Raw genomic sequence first — 27,942 nt, 5'->3', positions numbered from 1 at the left:
GAAAAGTGGACAAATAGCACTAGTGTATGGCCAGCTTAACTCAGAATCAGCACCTATGTGCCTAGGACGATTTAAGTGCTTAAGCAGTAACCACAATAAGCCAGAGGATCTGGACAGCTCTGCAATTCCCCAAATTTGGAGAGATGGTTAGTAAATCTAAATGACCTTGTACATAGAGATAAATGAAACAATGTCACACTTTTTCTGTTTATTCTCTTTAATATCAGATACAATTAACCATCTAAAAGCAGTCACAGTTTACTGTCATTTTCAGAACACTCACATAGCCTCTAGCTGGTGATGAAACAGAGATCTGGTGACATCACTTGAACACTTTTTTTTACTAAATTCACCAATCAGAATAACAGATAAAATGAGATGGGATTGGCTGTGTGGAATCTCTGGTCAGCCAATGAGCACTATAGCAGTGTGAGTCATTCTGAAGAGCAGGAAACACAACAGTACGTTTATCAAAGCTTGGAAATACAGTACCAACAAATCAGCTCCCGTCATCTTACAGGCTGTGATTGAAAAATGACAATTAGGAGCTGATTGGTTGGTACACTAAATCTCTCCAAGTTTCTTAAATCTCTCACACACTAGACAGCTCTTATCATTTAGCAATCAAACCAAACAACCAGATCTTTACTTTCATGACCTGGATTAATTATTGTTTTTTAGTATTATCTTTCCGAAATTCAGTCTTTCACTTTCAGAGTTGTCATTTTTTTTTTGTAATGTAAAAAAATAATTCTTAAACATACAGAGAAATATAAAATGCACACACAGTGTAACAAAGTAGACAAATCTAAAAAGAATACATTTCTGGTAACCTTAGCAAGTTGTCTAATATGACTTCTTGAATTAGCCTTTGAACCAAAGGATTTATACATAAACCTCCTTATCCCATAAGGAGTAACTACACAAAATACACAAATGTAGTATAAACAGTAATACATCAGCGCAAGTAAGAAAGGAATTACTACAAATGTAGCATCGTTTTTAAACGGTTATTTTCAGGAGACACGACACAGAGCTCTTATGCCTTACAGTCATGTGTGATCAGAGGGAACAATGGTCCGGATTCCTATTTGTAAACAAAGCAAAAAAAATAAAAAAATCATGCTGCACCGCAGGTGAGGCAGATGTAACACTTGTAGAGAGATTCGATTTGGGTGTTTTATAGTTTTTCTCTGCAGGGTAAATACTGGCTGATTTTGGACGTAGCCCACAAATGCCACTCAGCTTTTTTTTTTTACACTGCAACCCACTCAAACCTAAATCTCTCTGCACATGTTACATCTGCCCCACCTGCAGTGCAACATTGTTTTGCCCAGTTGTTTGCTTATTTTTCGCCTTACATAAAAACATGAATCATGTCCTATATCACTAGAAAACCAACACATTAGGCAGTAACCTATATCAATAGGAGACTAGAGATATTCGGACCGATTCAGAGTTGGGAGCAAAGCAAACAAGCAAGGACCTGGACAAAACGTGCTGCGATCCAAGGGTACAAATACATTTATTCTCTTTGCATGCAGGGTAGATACAGTCTGCTTCTGCATGCAGCCCACACTTGCTTGATTTTTTTGCACTGCAATTTAGATCCGAGTTTGGACACCCCCTCTGCACATTTTACAGCTGCCCCCACCTGCATTGATTATAAGTAGCAGCGGACTGATTGAGCAGACCTGTGTTACTTTTACTATCCCGAAAAAAATTCTCATATCACACAAGTGAGCCAGACCAGAATGATATATTATGGAACACACATGGCAATTATATTATTGCATGACCAGTTGAGGTATAACACAGGGTATTTTTAGTATATTTCAGGCCTGGCCAACCTATGTCTCTCCAGGTGTTGTAAAACAAGTCCCAGTATGCCCTTTTGCTACTAGAGAATGTGAAAATTCTGGCAGGGCATGCTGGGATGCGTAATTTCAAAGCAGCTGGGGGAGCCACAAATTGGTCAGGACTACTACCTGCATATTGTCATTTCTATGCAAGTGGAAAATATATATTTGCACCATGTAAAAAGATTTTCAATTGAACATGTTAACTATTCTGTTGGCAGTGCTGCAAAAATAATGATAATATTTTGGTAAAAATATATATACTGTGCAATTTGTAGTATGTTGGTAGAATATAAGGGGTGCAAGATGGACAGCCCTGATCTAGTACGCATTTGAACGAGTGTCAATATAGGATTTTTTAATACAGTTTATAGCACATTTGTGTTCAGCTGATTATATCAAATATAACTATGAGGCACCTAAGCCTGCGTCTGTCTAAACTTGTAGACAAAAGAATAATCTACTCTTTAAAACTGAAACCGAGAACATGTTTATAAAAGGATTTACTGGTATACTATAATGTAATTAGCATTTATTTTATTTTATTTTGGTTCTAATCAAATAAACTGATCGTAGTACACTGAAAGCAGTACATCTCCTAGAGACAGACAAATGTCAAGCAGTTGACAGAACGGCATAAATTCTTTGCAGGTTCTCAAGACTTAATGAAAGCATAATATCTATCATTTTGTAACGTAAGCTATTATGGAACATTTATATTTAGGATATCTCTTCACTTTTAGCCTGTTGTAAAACAGCACGTCACCCACACGCCAGAGAGGTAAGAATCCCACCTCCCCAGGCCCAACAGGCAACAAGCCACGGCTGAGGCCACCCACAATAACGGGTTGCATCACAGAAAGCATCCAGATTTCCATAGCAACCCCAAATACAAATACTGTAAATTAGCGAGGCTTCATTGAAGCCTGAACGTTAATATACATGAGGATGTTGGAACAGTGATAAAGCAAATCATTTTTTATTATAAAATTAGGTTTTATAAACAAAGGTTTACTTGACCAAAAACAGGTGGGTGCCGGACAGGCATTCACCCGACGTCGGGATCCCGACTATCAAAAACACTGACAGCCGGGTTCCCAACGGCCACCGGCTATTTTCCCTCGTGGGGGTCCACGACCCCCATAGAGGGAGAATAGAATAGGTGGCTCGACCGATGCCCGCAAGGGGCTTAGTTGCACTCACCATGCTGTCTGGGTCCGGCAAGTCGGGATCCCGACGTTGGGATAATGACTGTCGGGATCCCAACTGTCGGACCCCTATATCACACCCAAACAGGCACCACCTGCCTAAAAAACAACTGTTCATAGCAAACTGAATTATTAAATAGGGCAGAACCTACAAAGAATCTACACTCTAAATGGACAAAAACATTTATAAACACAGAAATATATATATACAAATGTAAATACTCTTTTCTGCACTAAAAGCAGAGAACCGTATACTTGAGCAATGACTGGTTAATGTAACCATGGTGAAAATAATGTAGCAAACTATGCTGGTATGTCACTGGCATTGGATCCAGTAGGTCAGTCCCCAGTCACGCCCCAGTCTCGTAACTGCCGCAAGACACTGTCCAGATAGCGGGAATCCGGGAATCCTTTTCCAGTAGTGTTGGAACCAAACTCGGTTTTGTGTGGGATTCGGGATATGGAGACTGAATCAGGAACACCAGGAACACGTGAGGGGTGGACAGGAAAGAGGAGGCGACGTTCCCAGGCTTTAATTAAAAGAAGAAGAGCCTACCAGGAAACAAAAAACAAAATCCTCTTTAGAATTATGTATTGTATTTAAATCTTACATTTTGAGGAACAATTACAAAAAAAATTCAACAGTCAAATCCAGTGGCGGTTTTTACCTATGGGCTGCAGCCCCCCCACTGTAGTGAGACTGCACTGGCTTTACTGTGACAGGCAGTGACTTCCTATTGGAAGTCCGACCTGCCAGTCACCACCAAGGCACCACCAAGGAGGTGTTCCCTCCCTTCGGGACGCCTTGCTGTGGGCTGCCGTGCAAAAATGGCAAATGCGCATGCACAGTACCTATATCGGTACTGCGCATGTGCTGGTCCCGGTGCCTGTAACTTATTGTATAGGCGCCGCGACCATGATTACTTCTATGGGCTGTTGCTGAAGCAGCCCATAGAAGCTGGCCATACGCGCAGTACATATGTTTGTACTTCGCATGCGTCAGTCCCGGCGCCTGTCATCATAGGACAAGCGCCAGGGACGGGAAGGCGGTGACAGGGGGAGGGGGTTCCTGCCGCCAGAGGTAGGAGCCGCTGCCTTCCCATCCCCGGCGCCTGTCCTATGATGAAAGGCGCCGGGACTGGTCAAATCACATACAGTAGGTTTTGTTCAAGAATGAGCGAAAAAATGGAGTAGTGTCCAAATCAACCAATCAGCTTCTGTCATAAAGTAACAGCCAATCATTCCTAACTGCCATGCTACCGGCTGTGTTTGCAAAGTTTGGAGATAGTTGGTTTTCTATTTTATCTCTCTGAGGCCTACGTTAGTATAGCAAGAGATGTGGCTCCAGAAGACCATGCTACATGAGAATTATGAAACACTTAGTATCTTGGCATGACTAAAAATAATGACAATAAAAAACACTGGTTAAGTACAGTATTATAACCATGGGCTGTAGGTTGTATATACTTTAGAACAGGCATGTCCAAACTGTGGCCCTCCAGCTGTTGTGAAACTACACATCCCCGCATGCCTTGCCATGGTTTTAGCTTTCCCTAATAGCAAAACAGCAGCAAGGCATGATGGGACTTGTAGTATCACAGCAGCCGGAGGGCCATTGTTTGGACATGCCTGCTTTACATTGCGTCAGGTAAATCCGGTAAACAAATCTATTAGTTTTCTATGGACAATATAGATACTAAGGCATGAATTCAATGCCGGTGCGAGCGGCCGGCGAGGGGGTTAAACTGCGAGGATCGCAGAAAACCAGTGATCCTCGCAGTTTAACCCCCGCGCCGACCGCTCGCACTATGCAACGTTCCGGGGGAATCCTCGCAGTCACAGAACGGCGAGGATTCCCCTAAACTGCGAGAGCCGAGGCTAGTGCAGCAAACTCGCTGTAATTAGCCTCGATTCTCGCAGCTTTTGGAGGCACATACGCCAATTCTCCCTCGCTCAAAAAACGGAGCGAGGGGGAATTTGCGTATGAGGGGGGTCAGTTGAATACTGACAGGGTGAGCGGTGACTGCGAGCAAAAAGTCCTGCTCGCAGTCACCGCTCGCCCACGGCATTGAATATATGCCAATGTGATCTTATGTTTAAAGAAAAATGTTCCACATATTATAAGTAATATGAAGAGAAGGCCACATCGCTATGGTAACATTTATATATGTCAGATGGAATGTGACTATAATATATTATATTTTGGGAAATTGCTATAATCTTTGTGAGCGATATCGCTCATAAGGACTAAAATGAGCGATATCAAATTCTACATATAATTTTTTAGGAGAAATGATAATAAGAAGTTGGTTGCTATGGACAACCTCCCCACGTGTCCTGTACAAGATATGATGGGGGAAATTTGGTCTGTTTGGTTGCCCAAAACAACATCCCATGTGACACAGAACTCACATATAAGTAAATCTCCCCCGATATCAAATGATTAATTGTATGGAAGACCAGTAACTCTAAAGGTGCCCATACACTGCCTGCGATGTCTCGCAGCAGTGTACGGACACCCGACAGCCTGCGAGCCGCCGGGACCTTCCTGGCAGCAGGGACGAATGTGATCCGTTGTGATAGATCGCATGCGTCCCTGCTTCCCGCCCGCCTCGCCGCCAGGAGGAACAGGTGGTCAGGCGGCCTGCCGGTCTAACCACCTGGTCGGGTCCGGTGCGCACGGGACCGCGCATCGGACCCGACGGCATGTCAGGGAGGGATGATTTGGTCCGATTTAACGGGCCGGTTGGTCGCAATCGGCCGAAATCGCCTCAGTGTATGGGCACCTTAAGTGTACCTCAAGGCTGGTCTAGAACCACAAATTACTGCTAGGTTTGCAGCCCTACATTATTCTGGGTGTGCCCACTTTCCAAAACCTGGGTGGATTGATTGGGAGCCAAACATCAGGAAGCCAACTTACCTCTCTGCCTTTCTTCGTGTTCGGGAGGTAACAGTGCAGAGGGAAGTCTGGAGCGGTGTACTTCATTCCTGGGTGGGGTTGTCCTGGACCCTACGGAGGTTGAGGAGAATAAGGTAAACGACACTGTCCAATCTGGCATCCTGGCAAGGAATGGCACTCATGGTATAATGGACATCATTACTACTTAGCACCGAGCAATCGAACTGAGGGGTTGATTTATTAAGCTCGGTGAAGTGATAAAGTGTCTGGTTTTTATCACCGGCCAATCAGCTCCTAACTGTCATATTTCAAATTAAGCCTGTAACTTCACAGGTAGGAGCTGATTGACCGGTGATAAAAACCAGACACTTTATCACTTCACTGAGCTTAATAAATCTACCCCTAAGTAAGATGCCCCATCCCTGTCTCTCCTTATATACAACAAGTATTGGGTTCATACAGTACATAACAGAGGAGCTGACTGGCTGGTACTCTATCATTCACAATTCTATCTCTCTCCAAGCTTTGATAAATACCCCAGGATCTCAAGAGTGTATTGGTGGATGAGAAGACAACAAAGAGAAATAAAACAATGGTGTGATAATGTATACCAGACTAGCAGAAGACCCAGTTACTACCCATGTCAGTATGTAATGCTGCCCATACACTTTATTATTATAATTTAATTTATAAGGCACCACAAGTGTTTTGCAGCGCCATACAAATACACTGGTGAGATATTGCATGCAATCATTAGATTTTGACCACATCTGTTCGATAAATCGAATGATTGTATGTGCATTTTAGGGACCTTTTGGCACAATGCGTGGGCCCGCCGTCGAATGTCGCCTCTACCGAATTGCAGGAACGATCGAATGTGGTTTTAAACCACATTCAATCGCTCAAATGCAATCCGGGGGTGGGGGGCGGAGGGAACGCTTTCGGCGGCGGTGGGTTTGGGGAGAGGGGGCCAGAGGGACCGCTGCCGGTGTCCACCTGTGTATTTTAGCACTGTGAAGGAGCACTAGCGGGTGGCGGTGGTCAGTGGTGGCGGTAAGATTGTTTAAAACACTGGGCAGCCCTCTGATTAGCTAAGCTCTCTCAGCCAATCAGAGGACCACCCAGTGTTTTTAATTCATTTTTCAAATTCTGCCACCGCGCTGATCCCCGCCAACTGCTAGTGCTACATTATAGCGCTACACTACTCTGCTGCTCTCTGTCCGTCCTCTTCTAGCATCAAATCAGATCGCATAAGTGTATGTGTAGCATGAGAGTTGGCTATTTCAGTGGAAGTGAATGTGGCCGGTGACCGGGATATTGCTCCTATGAAGCGAGGCTTGGGTCCAGAGGAGGAACAGTGCAATGCTGGCCCCAAGGGAAAATTTGGGGCAATGGGAGGGGGATATATATCAGACCTCAGAGAGAGCTTCTAATTGTACTTTGATGGACTATACTAGTTATACTTAAAACTGATTGGTTACTATTATGTGCAACAGTACAAGTCATGGTGCAATGAAATGGTGATAAAGGTCAATTTATTTGCAAATAGAAAAAATACAGTGAATTTTTATAGTGCAATTTATAGAACATGACGCCTCTTCCTCTAAATAGGTCCATACATTTAACACCCCTGCTCCTTGCTCAACATGGTATTGCCCAGTTGCAAATTTACACATCAATCTGGATTTGCTCCTACTTTTACTGACCCACTTGGCCCAAAACGCATTCTTGGTTTCACGGTCTCACCTGCACTCCAGGACTGATGTGATAAATAATGCGTATGGTCTCGCAATCTGGGTACCCAGGCAGGGAATGAGGAATGATGTGAAACGACATCTTCCCAGGAGGCTGTGACCCTATTTTCGCCCCAAACAGTGTTTGGCAGGTAGGGCAGCGCAAAGTACCATCCTAGAATGAAAGAGCACAAGATTCATGCATTAAAATACAAGATTTATTTACATACTCTCAAAGTAAATTTCATTAAGCTTCTTGTTGAGCATTTAAAAAAGGAATAGATACAATTTGGCATATGTACGGCGCTGCCAACCACTTTTGGCACCTTATAAATACAATGTAATAATAATTTTATACCGCTTGCTGTATTTAGGTTTAGAACAAGAAACCATGAAAAACATGTTTGTGTTTCTTTATCATGGTGATGAGTCATAAGAGGAATCTTGCTATAAAGGTTTTCCTTGGTTTGTTTCTTCAGGCTGATATTAAAGATAATAATCATGCTGAGTTTCTTTGGTGTCATAGTTCAACCTTGGTTAGTGTGTATGATCCATTTGCTACATCCCTTATTATGCGTTGTGTATTCTGATTTATATAAAGACAGATTATGATTCTTGGTTGCACCCCTGGATGTTTTTACCCAATAGATAGTTGTCCAACCTTATTTTAAACGTATTTATTGTGTCTGCCAACACCACCCCTCCAGGAAGAGAGTTCCACAATTTGGCTGCCCTGACCGCAAATTTTTTTTTTCCTTCTAAGGGAATGAAATCTTCTTTCCTCTAGTCTAAACTCATGTTTCCTAGAGTCCTTCCTCAAAGTGAAACGGTTGCCTGACAGTTCCTTATATTGGCCCCTGATATATTTGTACATGTTTAGCATGTCTTCTCTTAAACGTCTCTTTTCTAGTGTAAATAATCCCAATTTGTCATGTGACTACCTAGACAACCACAGTCACATGGTGCATGATGTAGTGAACACTGTACTGCAAAATACCCCCCCTTTCTATTATCTTCCTTCACTTGAAGCATGGCAGTCTGTGTGTGTTTGTGTGTGTGTGTGTGTGAGTGAGAGACAGACACTTTGCGCACCCTCCTGTGACATTTTGAAACGGAGATAAAGATTTGTAGGAGCTGTAAGGTCCCATACACACTAGGCGATCACTGCCGACACTGATATCGGTGGCGGTGGGGACCAGGTGGGACAGTGACGGTCATGCCACAGCTGTAGTATGGCCCCTGCTCCTCACCGTCGATCCCTTTCCCGACAGAAATGCACTTAATGATGCCAGGATCCCGTTAATGCCGGCATCAGTGGGGATCGTCTAATGTGTATGTGGCTTTAATATTGATGAACACTTGTTACACATTACTCAATATTTCGCGGTGGAAAATGAATTGTATCTTTCACTCAAACAACCACACGAATTGCTATGTAAGCAGCATACTATGTAAAGTAATGATATTTACACTGTTACCATTAATTCTATTAGGCAGGACCAATTGCTGTAGTAATTCAAAGCCAAAAAGCACACAACTGGGCAAAACCATGGGCAGATGTAATATGTGTAGACAGAGTTAGATTTGGGTATGTGCTATTTGATTTGTGCAGAGTAAATTCTAGCTGCTTTATTTTTTACACTGTTATATAGATTTCAGTTTGAACACACCCCACCCAAATCAAACTCCCTCTGCACATGTTACATCAGCCCCACCTGCAGTGCACATGGTTTTGCCCAGTTGTGTGTTTCTTTGCTTTGATAACAAACCTGAATCAGGCCCCTCAGTTTGTTTTGATCATAGTATGCCTTCTTATTAAAATGAAGACACCAAGCTATTTAATCTGAGTTAAGAGTCATTTGAAATTTTGAACTGTTAAAAAAAAAAGTGGTACCTTGTACAGAGGTGCCAGGCAGCGAACATGGAAGGTGTGAGAGCATCTGTACAACGTGCCAATTTCACCCTCGGCCAGAGTCCGATTGCACAAAGTGCAGTCCTGCGTGCAAGAGATATAAAAATCTACAGTCAGTTCATCCAAAAGTCACAAAGCGCAAAGTTACAAAACAATATTCTGTACAGCACTGTGGAATATTGTGACACTAAGGGGGGTGTTCAATCTTGGGTCACGGCTGTCGGGCTGGCCCGACAGCCATGACCCTGTCCCGTTCTCGGTCTGCTTGACCGAGAGTTTGCAGGCAGGATTCAATGTCCCGCCTGCAGCGGGACGAGAAGGAGGCGTGGCTGGGAAGAGGCGAGCTGCAGCCGGGAGCTTGTCACTTCCCGGCCGTACTCGGCAGAAGACAGCATTAATTAGGGCCCCGCAGCCATCTCCCCCGTCTGGAGATGGCTGCGGGAGATTGAATATCTCCATATGTTGGTCATGTTACCCATTACGACCAATCAGATTTTGTCTATCATTTTCTAGGCTGCATTAGAGAAATGATACAGGGCCAGATGCTCCAAGACTTAGAACATAAATCCAAGTCTTAAAAGACATATACAATAAATTAATGGAAAATGAAAATTCTGGTAGCCCCGTCCCTTTTTGTCTAAAAATTCAGGAACACATTATAATGACAGCCCTTGCATTGGGAGAGGGTTCATAGCCACACCCCTTTCTGTCTAGCAATCCAGGAAATTTAGGATAGGTTGCAAAGCTGATCGTTGCATAGCTCAAATGCACTTTTGGGGCTATTTCTCAGTTGTCTCTGGCTGAGACAGTGGCTCTAATAGGGCAGTGATGGAGAACTACACATCCTAGCATGCCCTGCAACAGTTTTACTATTTGGCCATGCTAAAACTGAGCAGGGCATGCTGGCATGTGAAGTTCAACAACACCTGGAGTGCCAAGGTTCTCCATTACTATGTTAATGACTTGTCCTGGTAAAAAGTAAAAATAGCTTATGTGATCAATTTACAGATACAGATTACCTACTGCATGGGGAGGGATCCTTAAGGTCCCTCTCTGTGTAAAAGCTAAAGCTCTGAAAGGCTAGCTTACAACTTATAAAGAGGGGGTTTCTGTTATGCATTTATTGGGCCTGTGGCATTGCCCAAGATGAAATATCTTCTACCAACATTGCTTTGTTATATGAGGTGTAATGCCCTGTCGAGGGAGTGGATCACATGACCAGCAGCGCTATACAGACTGGTGGCATGTCACTGTGTGATGCAAAGGAAAAGGAATTGTCTACTATACATAACAATGTAATCAACTAGAGCTTCCGATATACATTTTATCACTGCAATACAGCAACCACTTCTGGCTTAAAGAGCATCTGTGATCTACACTCAGGCCTGAACAGTACACATACTAGGAAAAAGTGGTAGTACACTCATACCTCTGACGGCGGTGTTCGTACTCTTTGCAAGAATTGTTTTATCATCTCCGCAGGCTTTTTACCTATCAAAAGGGGTTCAAACAAGTGATACGTGAGAATAGACAATATTTTAAAAAATAATAATAATAAAAAGGGAGTTAAAATAATAAAAAAAAGCTCAGACAATTGAAAAGGCGTCAATGAGATGTTTATAATACAAAATACTGCCTAGAAAAATGGAAATTAGAAAAAAATTCAGAACAATACACCCAGTGCTCAGTAGGTGGCAGTACAGGCTGTTGCTTTATTCGTTTATTTTTTTATTTGCTGGCCTGTCAAATAATAAGCGCGCACAATGGAAAAAGTCAACGAGAAAGCACTGGGAGTTAAGACGGGGTGTGCCCTCTGAGACTCAGTAAGTCTATCTATCCAACTACCCCTCACCTATGAGGTGAAGTACCGCCACTGAGCACTAGAGGTCACTCGACAGATCAAATTGCTCCTTTGTGTGCTAAAAAAAGATGTCATAGCAGAAAATGAAAGCAATTTTTGCAGGGACACTGATCTGTTTCAAACTTGATGGATATGGAGAGAGGGAGTAGGAGAAGATAGGGACTGGGGGGTGAGGCGGAGAGTTTGTGGGATAAAAGTTGAAAGTGAAAGTAAAAACTGTCACAGCTCAAAGTGGAAGTACATTGCAAAAGCTGTCATTTTGATGGGCTTTTAACTAGTTTGGGAATATTTGCATAACATAATGAGATATCCTGGGGATAGGAGCCCCTAAGTCTAAACACAGAAGGCATTTGTGTCACATACACCTTATATTTTATACAATATTTTAATTCATTTTCTGCATATGAACCACCGGAAAGCAGAGGTCTCACACTATCTTAGTCCCTCATTAAAAAAAAAAATGTAAATCTGTATTTTGGAATATTCCGTATTTTGGATATGAGAGACTCAACCAGTATTCTGATTTTTCAGAGGACCACTCTTTGTGTGACAAAAATATTTACAATGAAAAAGATAGGGAAATGAATAAAGAAATGAGGTGGTAAGGAGAACGAGCTGATAATATCAAAATAACGATGTGGAAGTGGGACGTACCTTTCTGGTTACTGATTTTCCGACTGCTTCCTTGGATACCAGGCACTGGTCGAAGGTCCTTCTTCTTTACAGATGGTGGACAGATTACAGGGGACGTAGGGATGGACAGGCAGACTGGAAGGCCTGCAGCACTCATTAGGAGACCACTGATACCTTATGTAAGACAAAGAGTTGTCACATGTATAGTATAACACTTACACCGGGCTTCATATTAACTCAATGCGGTATATTCAATGACAATTGGCGAGCTCTGAAGGTGAGCAGTGCCGATAGCTCGCTGTCATAGCTCGCGGGTCAGTTTCCAACTGACCCCCCGTTAACTTCCTGTTTCCACCTCGCTGGTTGTTAAACTGTGAGGATGGCTTGTTTTCCTCGATCCTCGCCGAAAACAAGCCATCCTCGCCCAATAAACCCCCTCTTAATGCCGCCCAATATGTATAGACAGTAAATTAAAGGTGGGGGGGGGGGGGGGGGGGCAATGTTTTTTTATAAGATTGAAAGTATTTAAAATTTCAGATCTATTTATAAGAGCAACACATTTTGATTAACTTCAGATGTTATGATCACACATATGTACTTGTTTCTGTTCAATATGATATTAATTACCTGCCAAAGCCGGTGAGATCATTCCCGAGCCTTCTATATTACTGAGAGGCACTGGAGGCACCCTGGTGAGGCTTCTGCCTCTTTCACTTCGGTGGCTGTCATGCCATTGTCCCTTAGTTGGTGACTTCTCAGACGGTCGCCCAGGCCAGCTGGCTGATTTCACACTCTGCACCAGGAGGCACTGTGGACACGTGCAAGGTGGGGGGCTTCTACTTCCTCTGAGTGACACTGAACGAGATAGCCCTCTGCCTGATATACCAGATCTGAAGTGATTGTGTCCAGAATGGGGGCTAGCTAGCCCGGGCTTTGAGTCAGTAGATCTTGATGGAGACCTAAATAGTTCTGGCTTAGGATCTGCAGGTCTAGAATAAGATCTAACAAACCCAGGTCTGGAGCCTACATTTCTACAGTCGGATCTCATTTGCACAGATCCAGTTTCGTCATGCCGGGAGTCAGATCTAAGCAGTGCTGGTCTAAACTCAGCTGGCCTAGAATCAGATCTGGAAAATCCAGGTTTAGAGTCAGACCTAACAAAAGCAGGCCGGAAGTCAGCAGGTCTAGAATTAGATCTGACAAATTCAGGCTTATAATCGTTCGGTCTAGAATCAGATCTGAACATTTCAGGCCTAATCTCTTGAGATCTAGAATCTGGCATATATATTTCAGATCTGCATTCTTCACATCTAGAATTGGACCTTTTGAAAACAGCTGTACAGTCGGTCGTTCTCGACTCGGACCTTACTAGATCAGGTCTTATGGCTGTGTAATTCGAGTCTGACCTAACCAGCCCAGTTCTTGAATCTGCTTGTCTAGAATTAGATCTCACAAATGTTGGGCTAGCACTGTCAGGCCTACAGTCAGAATTCATGTGTGCCCATTGAGGATTAGTACTTGGCAGTCCAATACTGGGGTTAAAAAGCATTGGGTTTGGATTTCCTTGTTCGGGACTGTAGTTCAGTGCAGTGGTTTTGCCGTAAGATGGGGCATAACTTGGACTTATCACATTAGCATCAAAGTTAATTAGTTCGTTGCTGGTATTGTCTACATCTTGGTAATTTACTAGTAGGTCATTAGAATCCACAAGTCCTTGATGAGAGTGCAATGGTTCACTACTGAAGTTTACCACACCAGAGTTAAAGTTCATTAAGATCTGATTGGAGTTCATTAATTCATTATTTGTATTTTCCAAGGTGCAGCTACCATCAGCTAAGCCGTAATTGCAGTTCATTCTCCTCTGTTGAGAGTTGCCAGTTGGTGGGTTGGAGTTAACTAATAAATGGTTTGAGTTAAATATTCCCTGGTTGGGGTTCACTAGTCCTTGGTTGATGTTTACTAGTCCTCGGTTAAAGTTCACAAGTTCTTGGTTGTAGTTAGGAACACCTCGGTCAGAGCTCACAAGTCCATAGTTGGCATTCAATAGTCCCTGGTTGAAATTTGGTAGTCCTTTGCTGAAGTTCACAGGACTTCCATAAGCATTAAGTGTCCCATGTCTGGAATTTATATTCCCACTCAGATGTTGGGCCAATGCAGCCTGGAAGTCAGTTGGAGGGCGCTTGATGCCGACAGTGGGATAGGGTTTCTGGGCCCGAGCACGCACTCTAATTCTCTTCTGCGAGGGGAACTGTATTTGGGTCATAGTCTGGAAACATACATGGGATCCACTGCAAGGCTCACCAAGACGAACACCCAACTGCTGTCTTTCTAAGGCCTCCTGGATCAAGACGGATAGTCGGGTTTCAAAAGGGACCCATTTTCCTGGAAGCTCCTCAAATTCCCATGCTATGCATTGCCCTGGGGCAGCGGAAAGAGGAAAACTCACTCTCCTGACTGGATACAGGGTTCCTGAGGGAGAAACAGAAGAAATGGTCAATGCATTTCATTGGATATGGTGCGTTCTATAATTCAGTGGTGTACAAAACTGGTTCAATTCACACAAACACAATAGCGCTTACATTTTCCTCCTGTTTGTTATTTAAGTGGTAAATGGAAATCCATTTACCAATTTTAATAATCTTATTCTATTCTAGACCTGCAATTTAATGTTGAAGAGTGAAATAAGAAATAGGCATCCACATTGAATAAAATACAGTAAGAATTCCGTAGATACACAAGGACACATTTGTTCACCGTAAAACTTCAAGAAAGATTTCATCATATTTTACTGTGATTTTCATACATACGAAGATAGTAGAAAAGTAGTACTGTGGTATTTATATTAAGACAAAAAACTCTAAAGTCAGAGAACCGCCATGTGGGACAGACTCTCTCAAAAATAAGGTAGAGTGCATATAGTAACTTTTGAAATGCAAGAAAAGGAAAGATAGTGCACCTTTAGAACATATCTTTAATCTTGTTTATTTCCTCAAAAAAGGTGACAATATAGTGAAAAAAAAAATGGATTTTGCTTCCGTAAACTAGGCCCAAGTTGGAGGGTTGTGGAGTGTGGGATCCGGCGCTAAAATTGCTGGGATTTCAATCACGGGATTGGCGTTTTCAAACCCAGGATGCGCAGTCTAATGCTGGGCAGTGTCTGAGCACTTGCTCAGAAGCTGCCCCAGCTGTTCCCGACCCCAGCGTTCAACTCTGCACAGCGTGACTTGGTCAGAGGTCATGCTGTGCAGGCCACACCCATATGCACCACTGCTGCCCGCATGCTCCTGGCGGCACCCATATGCACCACTGCCCTGCATCCCGACTGTACCGCCCACCCATGTAAGTAAATGTACCGATGTGGGGGTGGGGGGGGGGGGGCGGGTTTTTTATTTTTTTATTAGGGAGGCCAATCCTGGGAATCATGGGATTGAGCATTTTTTATTGAAGAAATTGCACCCCTAGACCCCTCCTGCTTGCATCAATCTGATAACGGGCCACCTGACTCATACCCCTTCAGACCGCAAATGCCAGGACCCACCCGGGATCGGGATATGGGTCCTTCCCGGGAGCGACCCGACTATTGCAGTGTGAAAGCTCCCCATAGCGATCCATGAGAATGCCCAGCATTTTCTCAGGAACACCCATATTTCATGGGCGTTCTTATGGGCGCAGCCCATGTTTGCCGCCTCCTCCATCCGCACTGCTGCGTGCGAACAGGCTGTCGATTAATCAATTTACCGCGCCTGTTTGCACAAAGAGGCTGCACGTGCACATAAATGCACAGAACAATCGCTCCCCTGTGCGAACGCGCATGAACCAGAATGAGGGCCCATACGCATGAGCAGTTCATCGATAATCCGCCGCTGTGCAAATTGGCTCAGCAGCAATCAGGTCTGAATCGGGTCCATTGTCTTTCGGCCATCCAGATACCATTTGGCTTATTATTAGTACATTTATCCGTGTTACCGATTTCTACCTATTTTTTTTTTTGGTGTTTCTATATTCTTTTTTTTTTCAATAAATACAACTTTATACATACTGTACTTGTGTCACACTTATAATAAAGTTTTATTCTGTGAACATTGAACCTTTTGGACAGTATACGGATATCTCGCTTACTGGCAGCTGCCCTAACTTCAGTCGGTATTGTTCCCTTTAAAATACTGAACTTCTGAATGAGCCTGAGAACTGTAGCGGACAGCCTCCTCGATGAAAAGAAAGGGCGGCCCTTTGTTTAGCGTGGGTAAAGTACTAAAAGGGCCACTCGCATAATTTCCTCTGGAACTTATGGGGTTTTTTCTTTCACAGGGACAGAAAAGACAAAGTAACATTCTCCCAAGACCAAGGGAAAAAAAACCCTCTATTGTTATTCAGAGATCAGAGCTACAATTACAGTTACTAGAGTTGTATTTATTATGTCTTTTGTGTTGTAAGGCACAGATGGGTTTTTTGCACATGATGGGTTATTTCTCTATGTCTGCTGTCGTATTTATTACACCTAATTATTATCACTCACTGATATAGTGCTGCCAATTTATGCAGCACTGTACATACTTTGCAAACCCCCCCCCCCCCCCCCATTGCACATCTGAATTGGCCGCGAAGAGGTCACAGAAGAACAGTGGTAACCAATGACAGAATAGCAAAATGCTTGCACAACATCACCGACCAATCAGATTACAGTGTTCCATTAGAAATGGCACACAAAACTTATTTTTTTTCATAGCAGATTAATTTTTAAGGGGGTTGTATGGTCATTTTTATAAGATATTAGCTGTATTAACGGGGTGGGAGAATGGGGAAAATCAGCCTGTACCCCAAAAGTGTGTATATTGGTGGCAAGAGAGAAAAGAACAAATCTGCAGTATTGAGCCCCCTCCTTATTCTAGCAGTCAGCACTAAGGGCCAGATGTACAGTATCAAGCTTCAAAAAGTGATAAAATGGAGAGTGATAAACAGACAGCCAATCAGCTTCTAGGTGTCATTTTTCAAACCCAGCCTGTAACATGGCAGGTAGAAGCTGATTGGCTGGTTGTTTATCACTCCCCACTTTATCACTTTTTGAAGCTTAATACATCTGGCTCTAAGTGAGTACTAGCAGACTCTGCCTCTGTGACAAAGGGTATGATTCAGACCCCATTGCTCAGCTGCCATTTCGAGCGACTGTCGAACGACCGTGCATTCGCAGGTTCCCCTTAGACGTGCCCATGTCGACCATGTCATCATTCACGACAAAAAAAAGTGAAAAACTCGACCTTTTTAATGTCGACCTTCCCATTTTCAAACTAATGCTTGTGTCAACCTTCCAACCCTGTCAACATTAGCCCTGTCAACCTATTTCATGTGTCATCTTTAGCACTGTCGACTAGTGGTCGACCCCATGTTTGTCGACTTTAATTAACCCCATGACCCCATACCCTATAGCAGCATGTCGCTATAAGTTGAATTTAGCCACATTGACCCCCTACAAGCGGGTTAACACGTTTAATTGAATCCCCCTTTAGAGTAACTGAAACTGTATAATAGAAAACCAATTACTATCTAACAAATCTACAGGATTTCAAGATGAAAAGGAAGTGATCCGTAAGTGCAGTTTCTAAAAATCCTCTTCAGTTTTAATTACATGAATGTGAGCTGCCATGTCAACTTCTCATATAAAAAGCTGTGTAATGGAACATGAGCCACAGTCTCATCACTGCCCCCAGTGGCTACATGATGGAATGACGCCTTTGCTCAATAAGGCAATGCTTGGCTTCTTCTATTTAAAGGGATTCTGAAGGGAAGTAAATCTTGCAGTCGCTCAGCACTTTTTTCAATTTACAATAGAGAATGGGGAAGAGAAAAGAGGATGTTGTACAATTAGGACGTTCCCATCTCCTAATCTGATGAAAATGTCCAACACTGGATGTTATACAATGTACTTTTTATGGTCATTGTCAATCACACCAGATATATCCAAGTATAAAGCAGCCATTGTCGGGCAAAGTGATCAGAACGGGTACATGAGCTCTTCCCAATATAAAGGACGGTCATCTGACAGCGCCTAGCTGTTAACGTCATGTCACGTCTCACCCACAAAAGGAGAGTGTCACTCGGACAGGGGGCAACAGTTAGGGGCACTTGGGGACTGTGAGAAAAGTCCCTATTCCCAGGACATTATTAATTCTCATTCTTATTGTCTGTGAATAAATCTCTTGCCTCCCTGTGCACTCACAACCCAAACCAACCCCCTCCTCAAACAGCCTTTCTCTCTCTGGGCATCTGTCTCTCTCTCATTCACAGCCCAGCTGGTCACTCCCCCCATCTAGATTCCATTGTATCCCCCCAGCGACCAGAGCCTGGGGGTCAGTCTTCCCCACCTCCTAATTAATGTTTAATGAGCAAGAGACCTGGGTGCCTGCTCTGACAGATCGAGGTGAATACTACAGTGACAGATATTGGTGTATGTAACAACTGGGGAATGGCTTTATGGCTCTGTCTTACAGAGGACGCTTCTGACTGGGTATAAATAACACATTATGGGAGGAGGTGCTCCTCAAATGCACCATTGTCTCTCACCCTTGAGGTGTTGTAAACTGTACTCTAAAGTGTAGGGATATTGGAAGCCACTGAGAAGCCTGAGATCATATACAAAGGAACAAGGTGCCTATGTACTATGGACACGATTCAGGCCCGCTTGCTGGGCCGCCGAACGGACGCGCCACCTGTGTTTTCTAGAGAACACCTAGAAAACGCCAGTGGCACGCCCCCAGATGGCCACCCTCTGCCAATCAAACAGCTTGCGAGCACAGGCGTCCGGAGCATGTGCGCTGCGGACCAAACGCATGTGCCATCCTCCGATTATCGCTCCAGCTGCGAATTCGCAACCCAGTGAACAAAACTAAACCGGGCCCTAAACCTTAAAGAGAGAGATAAAGTGGACAATCAGCTCCCAACTGCCATTTTTCAAGCAAGGACCCAATTTAACAATGAATTTTAATACTAGCGGCATCGGATCTCCATTGTCGGCAATTGGGCCGTTCTATGGATGACAGAGGTGACATAAGCATTAAAGCCCCATACACACTACACGATATATCAATGATATGAACGATATATCGTTCATATCACTTAACACTTAATATTGTTAACGATGCACACTCCCACGCATCAGTAGCCCCCCCCCTCTGTCGTTATCTTTGCTGCATAGTCAACGATGTATGCTAGCAGCAGGCGTGACGTCGCTGACCAAGATAGTTAATGATGTATGCACTATATCGTACACTGGGAGCGCCGTCGGTATCGTTAACAAAATCGTTCACAGAGCTGAATGGATACTGGGTATGAGGCCTAAGTGTTTATAGATTGGTTCGATAGATCTACAGTAAGAACAAAGTCAATATGTTGGCCCCAAATTGTCAATCTGCAAAACGTCAAAATGGAAAAGGTCAACATGTACAAAAGGTGAAAATGGGTATGGTCGACATGAAATGACAGATGAATGGTCTGCGCTTGGCATAGGAAACAATTCCAACCTGTAACCATGTAGATTATTTATTTATTTATTAACAGTTTCTTATATAGCGCATACATATTACGCAGCGCTTTACAGAGAATATTTGAACATTCACATCAGTCCCTGCCCCAGTGGAGCTTACAATCTATATTCCCTACCACATGTACATGCACACACAGACATTCTAGGGTTAATTTTGTTGGAAGCCAATTAACCTATCTGTATATTTTTGGATTGTGGGAGGAAACCGGAGTACCCGGAGTAAACCCACGCAAGCACGGGGAGAATATACAAACTCCGCACAGTTACAGCCATGGTGGGGATCGAACCCATGACCTCAGCGCTGTGAGGCAGTAATGCTAACCATTACACCATCCGATGGAAAAAAGCAAAAAAAACCAGCAACAACAACTTGTGTGTCAACCAGTCATGTTGACTCTATAAAGTAAGCACGGTCTACCTTTTGACCCTGTTGACCATTGGTCTACCTTTTGACCCTGTTGACCATTTGGGGGCTTGTCGAGATGCACTGAGTTTGATAAAGGCACGTTGGTATGCCTGCTTAATATAACCTCCATCATCATCTTCATTTATATGTAAGGCACCACAAAACTCCATGTTGGGGGGTGGGGTGGGGTAATGCAAACCAGTCATTTACAGAAACAGAACACTTATCTATGATGCAGATGACGAAAGCGCAGATGCGAAGCAGTAGCTACACAGGGCCCCATTTGTGACCGCTAACGTCTGCCATCCCTGTGTAGTAAATCAGTGGCGGATTAAGCACGGGGTGACAGGGGCGGTCTCCCCGGGGCCCCCACACATAAAAGGCCCCCACACCGGCACTGCTACCGTTGTGGGGCTCCTGTCGCCCTGTGCTTGGGCAGTGGGATTGGGGAGTGCAGGCAGGCTGGCGCAGCGCAGACGGGCAGGGGGTCCCTGCAGCGGTCTGCGACAGGGTCCCTGCCGCAGATGGGAAGTCAGCGTGGCGGGGTCCCTGCAGCGGATGGGAACTAGTAGCCAATACCACTGCTAGTTCCCATCTGCTGCTGGGACCCCACCGCTAACTTCCCATACACTGCAGGGACCACGGCGCTGACTGCTCAGGTACATGCTTATACACAAAGAAACAAACTCAATAATCTGGTGTATTGTCACAGAAATCAAGTGAAGAAGGCAGGTATGATCCCATTGTGTCCTTGCTCTCTTATATAAATCCAAATTGTGTCACTGGACATCCATAGAACCGCTCTGTTCCCATGATGCAAATACCTACAACTTCCAAAGGTCACGGAAAGGAAAAATATGTTATCTGGATAGGGCCTTGTGGAATAACCCGCAATGTCTACCAGCTGGCTTCTCTGACGTCCAGTCACTTCATTATTACATACGTGAGAACCTCCTCTAAATATAGGTATCAGTGACAGTGGACATCACGGATAAGGATTTTACTGTATGTACAGATGACAGCGAGGGTCAATTACGACCCACCCACTCTAAACGATACGCACAAAAGTATAGTTATCACTATCGTTGTCGTGCATATCGTTCGAAGTCATCGTCTAATGTGTACCCAGCTTAAAAGGAGAGATTTACTAAGCCTTGGAAAGTGATAAAGTATAGACATAGAGGGCGCCATACAGACCTGTTCCCTGGGCTGCGAGTATTTGGAGATCAGCGAGCAGGTGACCGCTCCCTCCCTCCTTCCTGTGCACAGCTGCAAATGCGTGTGCAGCCGTGCACACAGGTGGGAAAATAAGTCGACTTGACTTACTTGAAGACGGAGGTGAGGAGGCCGCTGCTGACGTCAACTGTCCTCCCAATGGCTGGGAAACACAGGGGTTAACACAGGTTATAACGTAACAGCCAATCAGCTCTTTGAAAAATTACAGTTCAGAGTTGATTGGCTGGTGCGTTATCACCTCCCACTTTATCACTTCCCCAGGTTTAATACATCTGCCCCCAAGTCTCAGTACATCTGCCACTAAGGCTGTATTGCTGTGTGGTCCCCAGGCTTGTAGGGGTTACTGTACCTCACACAATCAAAAAAAAAAAACTGGTTGTGAATAATAATAATAATCATTTTATTTATACAGCGCTCTTTCTCCAGTAGGCCTCAAGGCGCTTAACAGATAGAATGAATGTAATACAGTACAGGAACAATGAAGTACAGAAAAGCTTTTCATAAACTATACATAACCCCTTTGAGACTGCCAACATCTAAAAAATGCCAGTGTCACTCACATTTGTTATATAAATCCAAATAAAAAAATGTGTCAAAAAAAGATAATATTTCCTATATAAAAGGTAAATATTACAGGTCATTTTGATGAATATAAATGGTTTGCTTCTATATTTTCACACCTATTTTACCAAATTCAGTTGGCCCTCAAAAGGTTAAAGGAATTGCAGAAATTCTTGAGTAAACAGGAAAGTCTTGAGTCTGTTTTTGAAGATTTCTAGAGAGGGGTCCTCTCGATATGTGCAGGGAAGTGAGTTCTATAGAGTCGGAGCCCCATGGCTAAAACTTCAACCCCCATATGGATTGTAAGCTCCACTGGCACATAGACTAATCTTAATGATTGAATGATCTCTGTAAAGCACCGAGGAATACGTGTGCTACACCACTATATAAATTACTTTTAACGTTAAACGAACAGGACGATACCAAATAGAGGAAGTTAATAAGAACAGGGCAGATAACATGATCTCTGTTCCCAGTTTCTGTTGTACCTAGAAGAGATTCTGAGGGACATTCATGGTCTAGAGGGGCAGAAGAAGCTAGAGGTGCCTGCAGTGAAGTGGTGTAGCACGGTCTATATCTATACACAGCTGGCTCTTAGCTGTGGGAGCTTAGGGCATGAGGGATAGTGAGTAACAAAGACACAGCTGTTCTGTCTGAGACCCCCAACCTGACCCCAGACATACAGAGACAGATAACTTTAGAGACAAGGGCTTCCTGCTGGGGTCTAGGCAGCGCTTCTTGCAACTCACTCCCACAGCCTTATTCCGGTAACAATGAGCAGCGCACACACACACACACACACACACACACACACACAATTCCCAATGCCATATTACACCCAACAGATAGAAACCCCTGCAGGACATTTTTCCAGGCCAGCCACTATGAGCAGTTTGTGTTCTAACACCAGACTGGGGGTCCTGTTGTGTGAAAGTATCTGTATCTTGGGTGAAATCGGAGATCCTCTGTGGGGATGAGGATTATCTTCCCTAATGCGTTAAACAGATGATTTTTAATAGGCGTGGGGGTTTGCTGGTTAGGGTAATCTAACAGACAGCATGGTTACTAATGAGGCAGTCTGGGATATTATGTATACACATCCAATATGCTTACCGTATTACACAGGCAAGTGTCCCTTACATTGTAACCAATATAAAAACCTTCAGACAGTAGTACATATTTGCAGGTAGCACTGCAGACCTTTGTGACAAAACAAATCCCTATATAAATGATATAAAGTGGGTAAAGATAAAGTACCAGCCAACCGTCTCCTAACTGTCATTTTCAAATGCTGCCTGTAAAATGAAAATTAGGAGCGGTTGATTGGCTGGTACTTTTTTGTCGTCCACTTTTTCCCTTACCTAGGCTTAGTACATAGATCCCATAGTTTTGCTGCACAGTACATTTTTTTAAGGGTCCGATTCAGACCTGATTACTGCGGTGCGAATGTGCAGCGGCCAGTGAACAGACAGACGCCGCGCCACTATGGTGAAATCATAAATTTGGAATTGAAAATGAATGCTCTGGCTGTGCGAATGGATAGCAAAGAATTTGCAGCCGAGCGAAAATGGCGATCAGGCCTGAATCAGACCCTAAATGTTTGCGCTTCTAAGTGCAGATTTATGAACCATTTTTTTGCTAAAATAATGTGAAAATGTATGAGAAATGCATAATGTTAGTATCACTTAAATGTATTAAAGGGCTTTGAAGCAGTTTTTGTGAAAACCTGCGGGAAACCCTTTCATATCCCATACTTACAATGAGGAATATGATCTGGACGAATTTACTTAAAAATAAATGAAATAGAAAACATAATTGTGAGCCCTGTGATAATAATGCTATCTTCAAATAGCGTTGTTATCACAGGGCTCTCCAGACAGCCTAAACACAGTGGGTGAGATTTAATAGGGTGAGAGATTCAGAAAGTGAGAGATTTGGGAAGAAATCTCCTGTTTTTTTAAAGTGGCAATCATTTACACTGCAAAATCAAACTGGTTTTGCATTGTAAATGATTGCCGCTTTAAAAAAACAGGTGATTTCTTCCCAAATCTCTCACTTTCTGAATCTCTCATCCTATTAAATTTCACCCAGTATCTGTGATATGCCTGACCCTGCACAGCATTTTCTGGCCATAGGCATAGTGCTGGGACCCAGCCACCCATGATGATCACTGTGAAAAAAAAAATCAATAATTTTTTTTTTTTTATTATACTCACCTACATCCAGGGACCAGTGATTGGTGCTCCGGTGAGGACTCTGCACTTTTGCGACCTGTGGTGCAGTAAAGTGACAGCTCACTTTACAGCACTGGGGGTCACCCAGTTGGAAGAGGATCTGATAACCAGAAGACAACAAGAAGTACTAATCACTGGTCCCTGGGTGTAGGTGGATATGAGCAGCGATGGGGGGGGGGGGGGGGACGCAGCAGGTTGACTCTTGAAGTGAACACTGACTTATGCTGGGTACACACCAGGACGACTAGGGCCGGATCCCCTCAATGTAGATCCAATTCCGACCAATTGGATGTAGATTGTGTGCTGATTGGGCCCTTTTCTGTCCTGGTGTGGACCGATACCGATCCGATGCGCGGTCCCGCGGGTCGGTCGGTCGTTATTGAGATCCTACCTGCTGCAGGTAGGATCTCAATGACGACCATACAGCCGGGTGCGGGTCGCCATCGGATCGGACCCGCTCACGGTGCACATCGTGAGCGGGTCGTGCCCCCCCGCGTCACCGTGAGCGGGTCGGACGAGACACTGACGACCCGCTCACAAAGTGCATCGTGAGCGGGTCGTCCTGGTGTGTACCCTACATTAGCCAAGGTACCATTACTTGGCAACCCAACCACAGCCAGCCCCGCTATTCAAAGATTCCTAAACTGAGCTTAAAGTACCTTGCAATGCACCTCAGCAAAATGAATTATAGGAGGTAATGCTGGGCACATGCTTGGCAGTTGGATCGGTGTTCGGCCGATCCACCAATCTATCGGACGATTGCCAAAAGGCAGCATACACACTTACCAATAATTTGTCCAATGTGATGTGCCTAATGTCAACACTGAGCAGGCATTTAAATGGGCTTATCCCACATGTCCATCCCTGCAGCAAGTGCGGACCGTCCTTACACACAACCAGACGTGCCGATATACCTGTAGATATATTGGCTGTGGTGCAGGTTTAACGTGATAGGTCTGTGAACTCCCTCATTGACCGATAAATCGGGGGTACACATCCACCAATGCGATATATCAGACATTTGATTGAACTGTACCTATGGGCAAATATACACATTTACTTCAATGCACAATCATCTATGGCCCAGTTCATCTCCACCTCGATCGGCAAATTTGCCATAGCTTCTTATAATGGAAATGGTGGTTGCCCACGGCAACCAAACAGCGTCTGTCTCTCATTCTGTCTACAAGTGATGGAAAAATACCCGTTCCACCAAATGCCCAATATTGTCATAGCTGGTAAAGGTTACATCAACAGGTAAATAGATACAGAGAAACAAAGACGCCATTGTCTGCTTAATGAATTAGTGTTATTGTCTCCTGTTCTGGGTGTTATTGTTTTTTATACCTTTTACTTTATGGTAAAGTATTTTTAAAGGGCGGACTTATTTTTTTTCCCATCGCCGAAGCCATCTCCCTCCAGTAATCAGCAGTACACACTGTCACATTGTTCCCATCATGATGAGAAGATTTTCCACCCCTCCAAAAATAAGTCAGGGCGAACAATTTCGCCATTATCACTGCTACTGATTCATGTCTGCGTGTCTAATTGGGAACAGTGCAAAATTCATCAGACAGCCCGGGATCTTGAATAACGGAAAGTACAGACATTTTTTCTTGTTTTCAAGTTTGTCCATCTGCTGCTACAGGGGGAGGCACAGGACAAATCCGCTGACACGCAGCTGTGAAATATCCAGCTTTTCAGGGTAGATTTTTGTTTACTGAGGCGACTTGAGTGTTTTACAGGCTAAGCAGCTCTAATGTCATCATCATCCATCTTCTGTTCCCTCTCTGGTCTCGATCACATAAACAGATCAGGTCTTTGTGTCCAGGATGCCTGAAGCACTTTCTAGTCTCATGTCTTCACTTAGAGCTTCATCACACTTTTCTCATTTACATGTGGTGCAGTTTATGCAATGTGCATAGACGTCACATTGAAAATGCTGTTATAGTAAGGTGGACACGGGGGAAGGTCGACAGTCAAAAGGTGGAAAATGGGGTTTTTCATGTTTTTTCTTGAGCTGACGTGCCGACAGGCGGTATCTCATGCCCTACCATCCACTAGGGCGTAGAGGGAGAAATAAAATAGTGTGCCGAGCGTAGCCATGTTGACTGTGTCGACATTTGGGACAAAAAACGTGGAAAACCCATGTCAACCTAATGTGTGTGTGTCGACCTGATGACCTAAAGCCATGTTGACTTTTTTGAGTGTCGACCTTCAGTGGTCAACCTAATGCATGTCAAGCTTACTATGGTCGACATAATGATCAAACCCAGTCATGGTCCATCCTGTAGATATGCATTGCCCAATTGTAATGTTATAGAGATCCATCACCATAGTGATTTCATGTTATAGGTGTCCAGTGGCATGATGCCTATAATATCCCATTGTACATGTGATTTCTCTGCATCTAAGATCTACTCACTACTAGACAGTTCTCTAGCACTCAAACAAAAGAAAAGCTGCACAATTTTTGACTCCTATCAGATACTTATACTATACAGTAATCTCTATATTACTTATTGCTCCCGATCTCCCCCCTATAATAAGCCCATAGCCCACTCCATATAGCTGGGCAGAGGCGGCGCTGGATCCTTGGCTGGCACAGTCGCACCTGCCGTACACACACACACACACACCGCGCTGCTGCAGCCAACACACCTGCACATGCCCACCCCCTGCATGCGGCCGCCGGGACATCACTCACCTGTGTCCAGACGGAACTGGTTCATGGAGATCAAGTCCAGGATATAGGGGGTCAGGCTGGCATCTGCCTCCCCCAGGCTGACGGAGCTGGCCCGGGGGTTCTCCCGGAGCACCTGCTCGATGTAATGTGCCACCTGCGGGCTGTACGGCTTCCAGAGAGAGCCCTCATCCTGCCACTCCCAGACCAGCACCTTGCCCCTGTCCAGCATCATCTGCGGGGTGCTCCTCAGTCGGGGCTGGGCTCCCTGCGCGCACTGCTGGGGAGAGGATCGGTCCCCTAAATAGCTCTGGAGGGGAGAACCCTGTCCTGCTGACAGTCCCAGCTCAGGAAACCACTAGCAGCTCCTCCAGGGGATCTGTCCAGGTGAGGGACACATTGCTGCCAGGCCAGTGATTGGGTGATCCTCAGTCCTTCAGATGTCCCTGTGCCAGGCTGCCGTGTGCCCTACTTATCCCTCTCTAATATCACTTACTGCTCTCTCAGACCTCACTCAGTTTCTTTCTGCTTCTGCAATACTTTCTCTCACCTTCAGCTCACCCTCCTTTCCTCTAGTCCCACCCTCATCATCCTCCTTCTGCTCCAGTGCTAGTGGTTAGTATAGTGACAGTCCCCTGCCAGTGCCAGTGCCTTGTGTGTCCCTTGCAGCTTGGGTGTTGTGTTGGGACTGGGAGGCCTCTCCAAGGAAGGAGAAGGAGGAGGGGGATCCTTCTTTCTTTCTTCTGGCATCTACTTCCCTGAGTGCCCCTCCTCCTCCTCCCCCCCTAGGGACACATCTCCCAGACCTATGGGTCCCTTTGTATACTATTAATGATCAATCACCCCTCCCAAATCCTGCCCCTTTCACCTCACTCTTATCTGTCTCTAGAAACAACTTGAAGTCTTCTGTATGTTGCCAACTCTGTCTTCAGATCTCCTCAAAGGATTTCTGCTTTCTGGAGCAGTCTCAAAGTCCTGTTCTCTATTTGCACTGTTACATTTGCACTGTACACAAACATACACACACACTTATATACTCACACACTGGAGCACACAGCCACACACACACAATCAGAATCACATTACTCACACACTGTACAAATACACACTTATATACTATACACACTCACTGTACACACACACACACACACACACACACACACACACACACACTCCCAGC

At 44.3% G+C, this 27,942-nt stretch overlaps 1 protein-coding gene across 1 annotated transcript; it reads right to left on the bottom strand.

Annotated features, from left to right (window-relative positions):
* Positions 1-212: 212 nt before the first annotated feature.
* On the bottom strand, positions 213-27,942 carry DTX4 (deltex E3 ubiquitin ligase 4). Its single transcript, XM_083146003.1, has 8 exons — positions 26,787-27,942; positions 12,733-14,574; positions 12,127-12,279; positions 11,041-11,102; positions 9,594-9,695; positions 7,713-7,874; positions 5,988-6,077; positions 213-3,619 (listed from the first exon to the last, which is right to left on the bottom strand). Exons 1-8 carry the CDS (start codon positions 26,995-26,997, stop codon positions 3,407-3,409), a joined length of 2,835 nt encoding a protein of 944 aa, XP_083002129.1. The 5' UTR covers positions 26,998-27,942; the 3' UTR covers positions 213-3,406.

Source organism: Crinia signifera, chromosome 6 (assembly GCF_055691185.1).
Source record: "Crinia signifera chromosome 6, ASM5569118v1, whole genome shotgun sequence".
NCBI classification, from domain to species: Eukaryota; Metazoa; Chordata; class Amphibia; order Anura; family Myobatrachidae; genus Crinia; species Crinia signifera.
The sequence above is the reverse complement of the archived record's forward strand: the minus strand, read 5'-3'. Positions and strand labels throughout refer to the sequence as shown.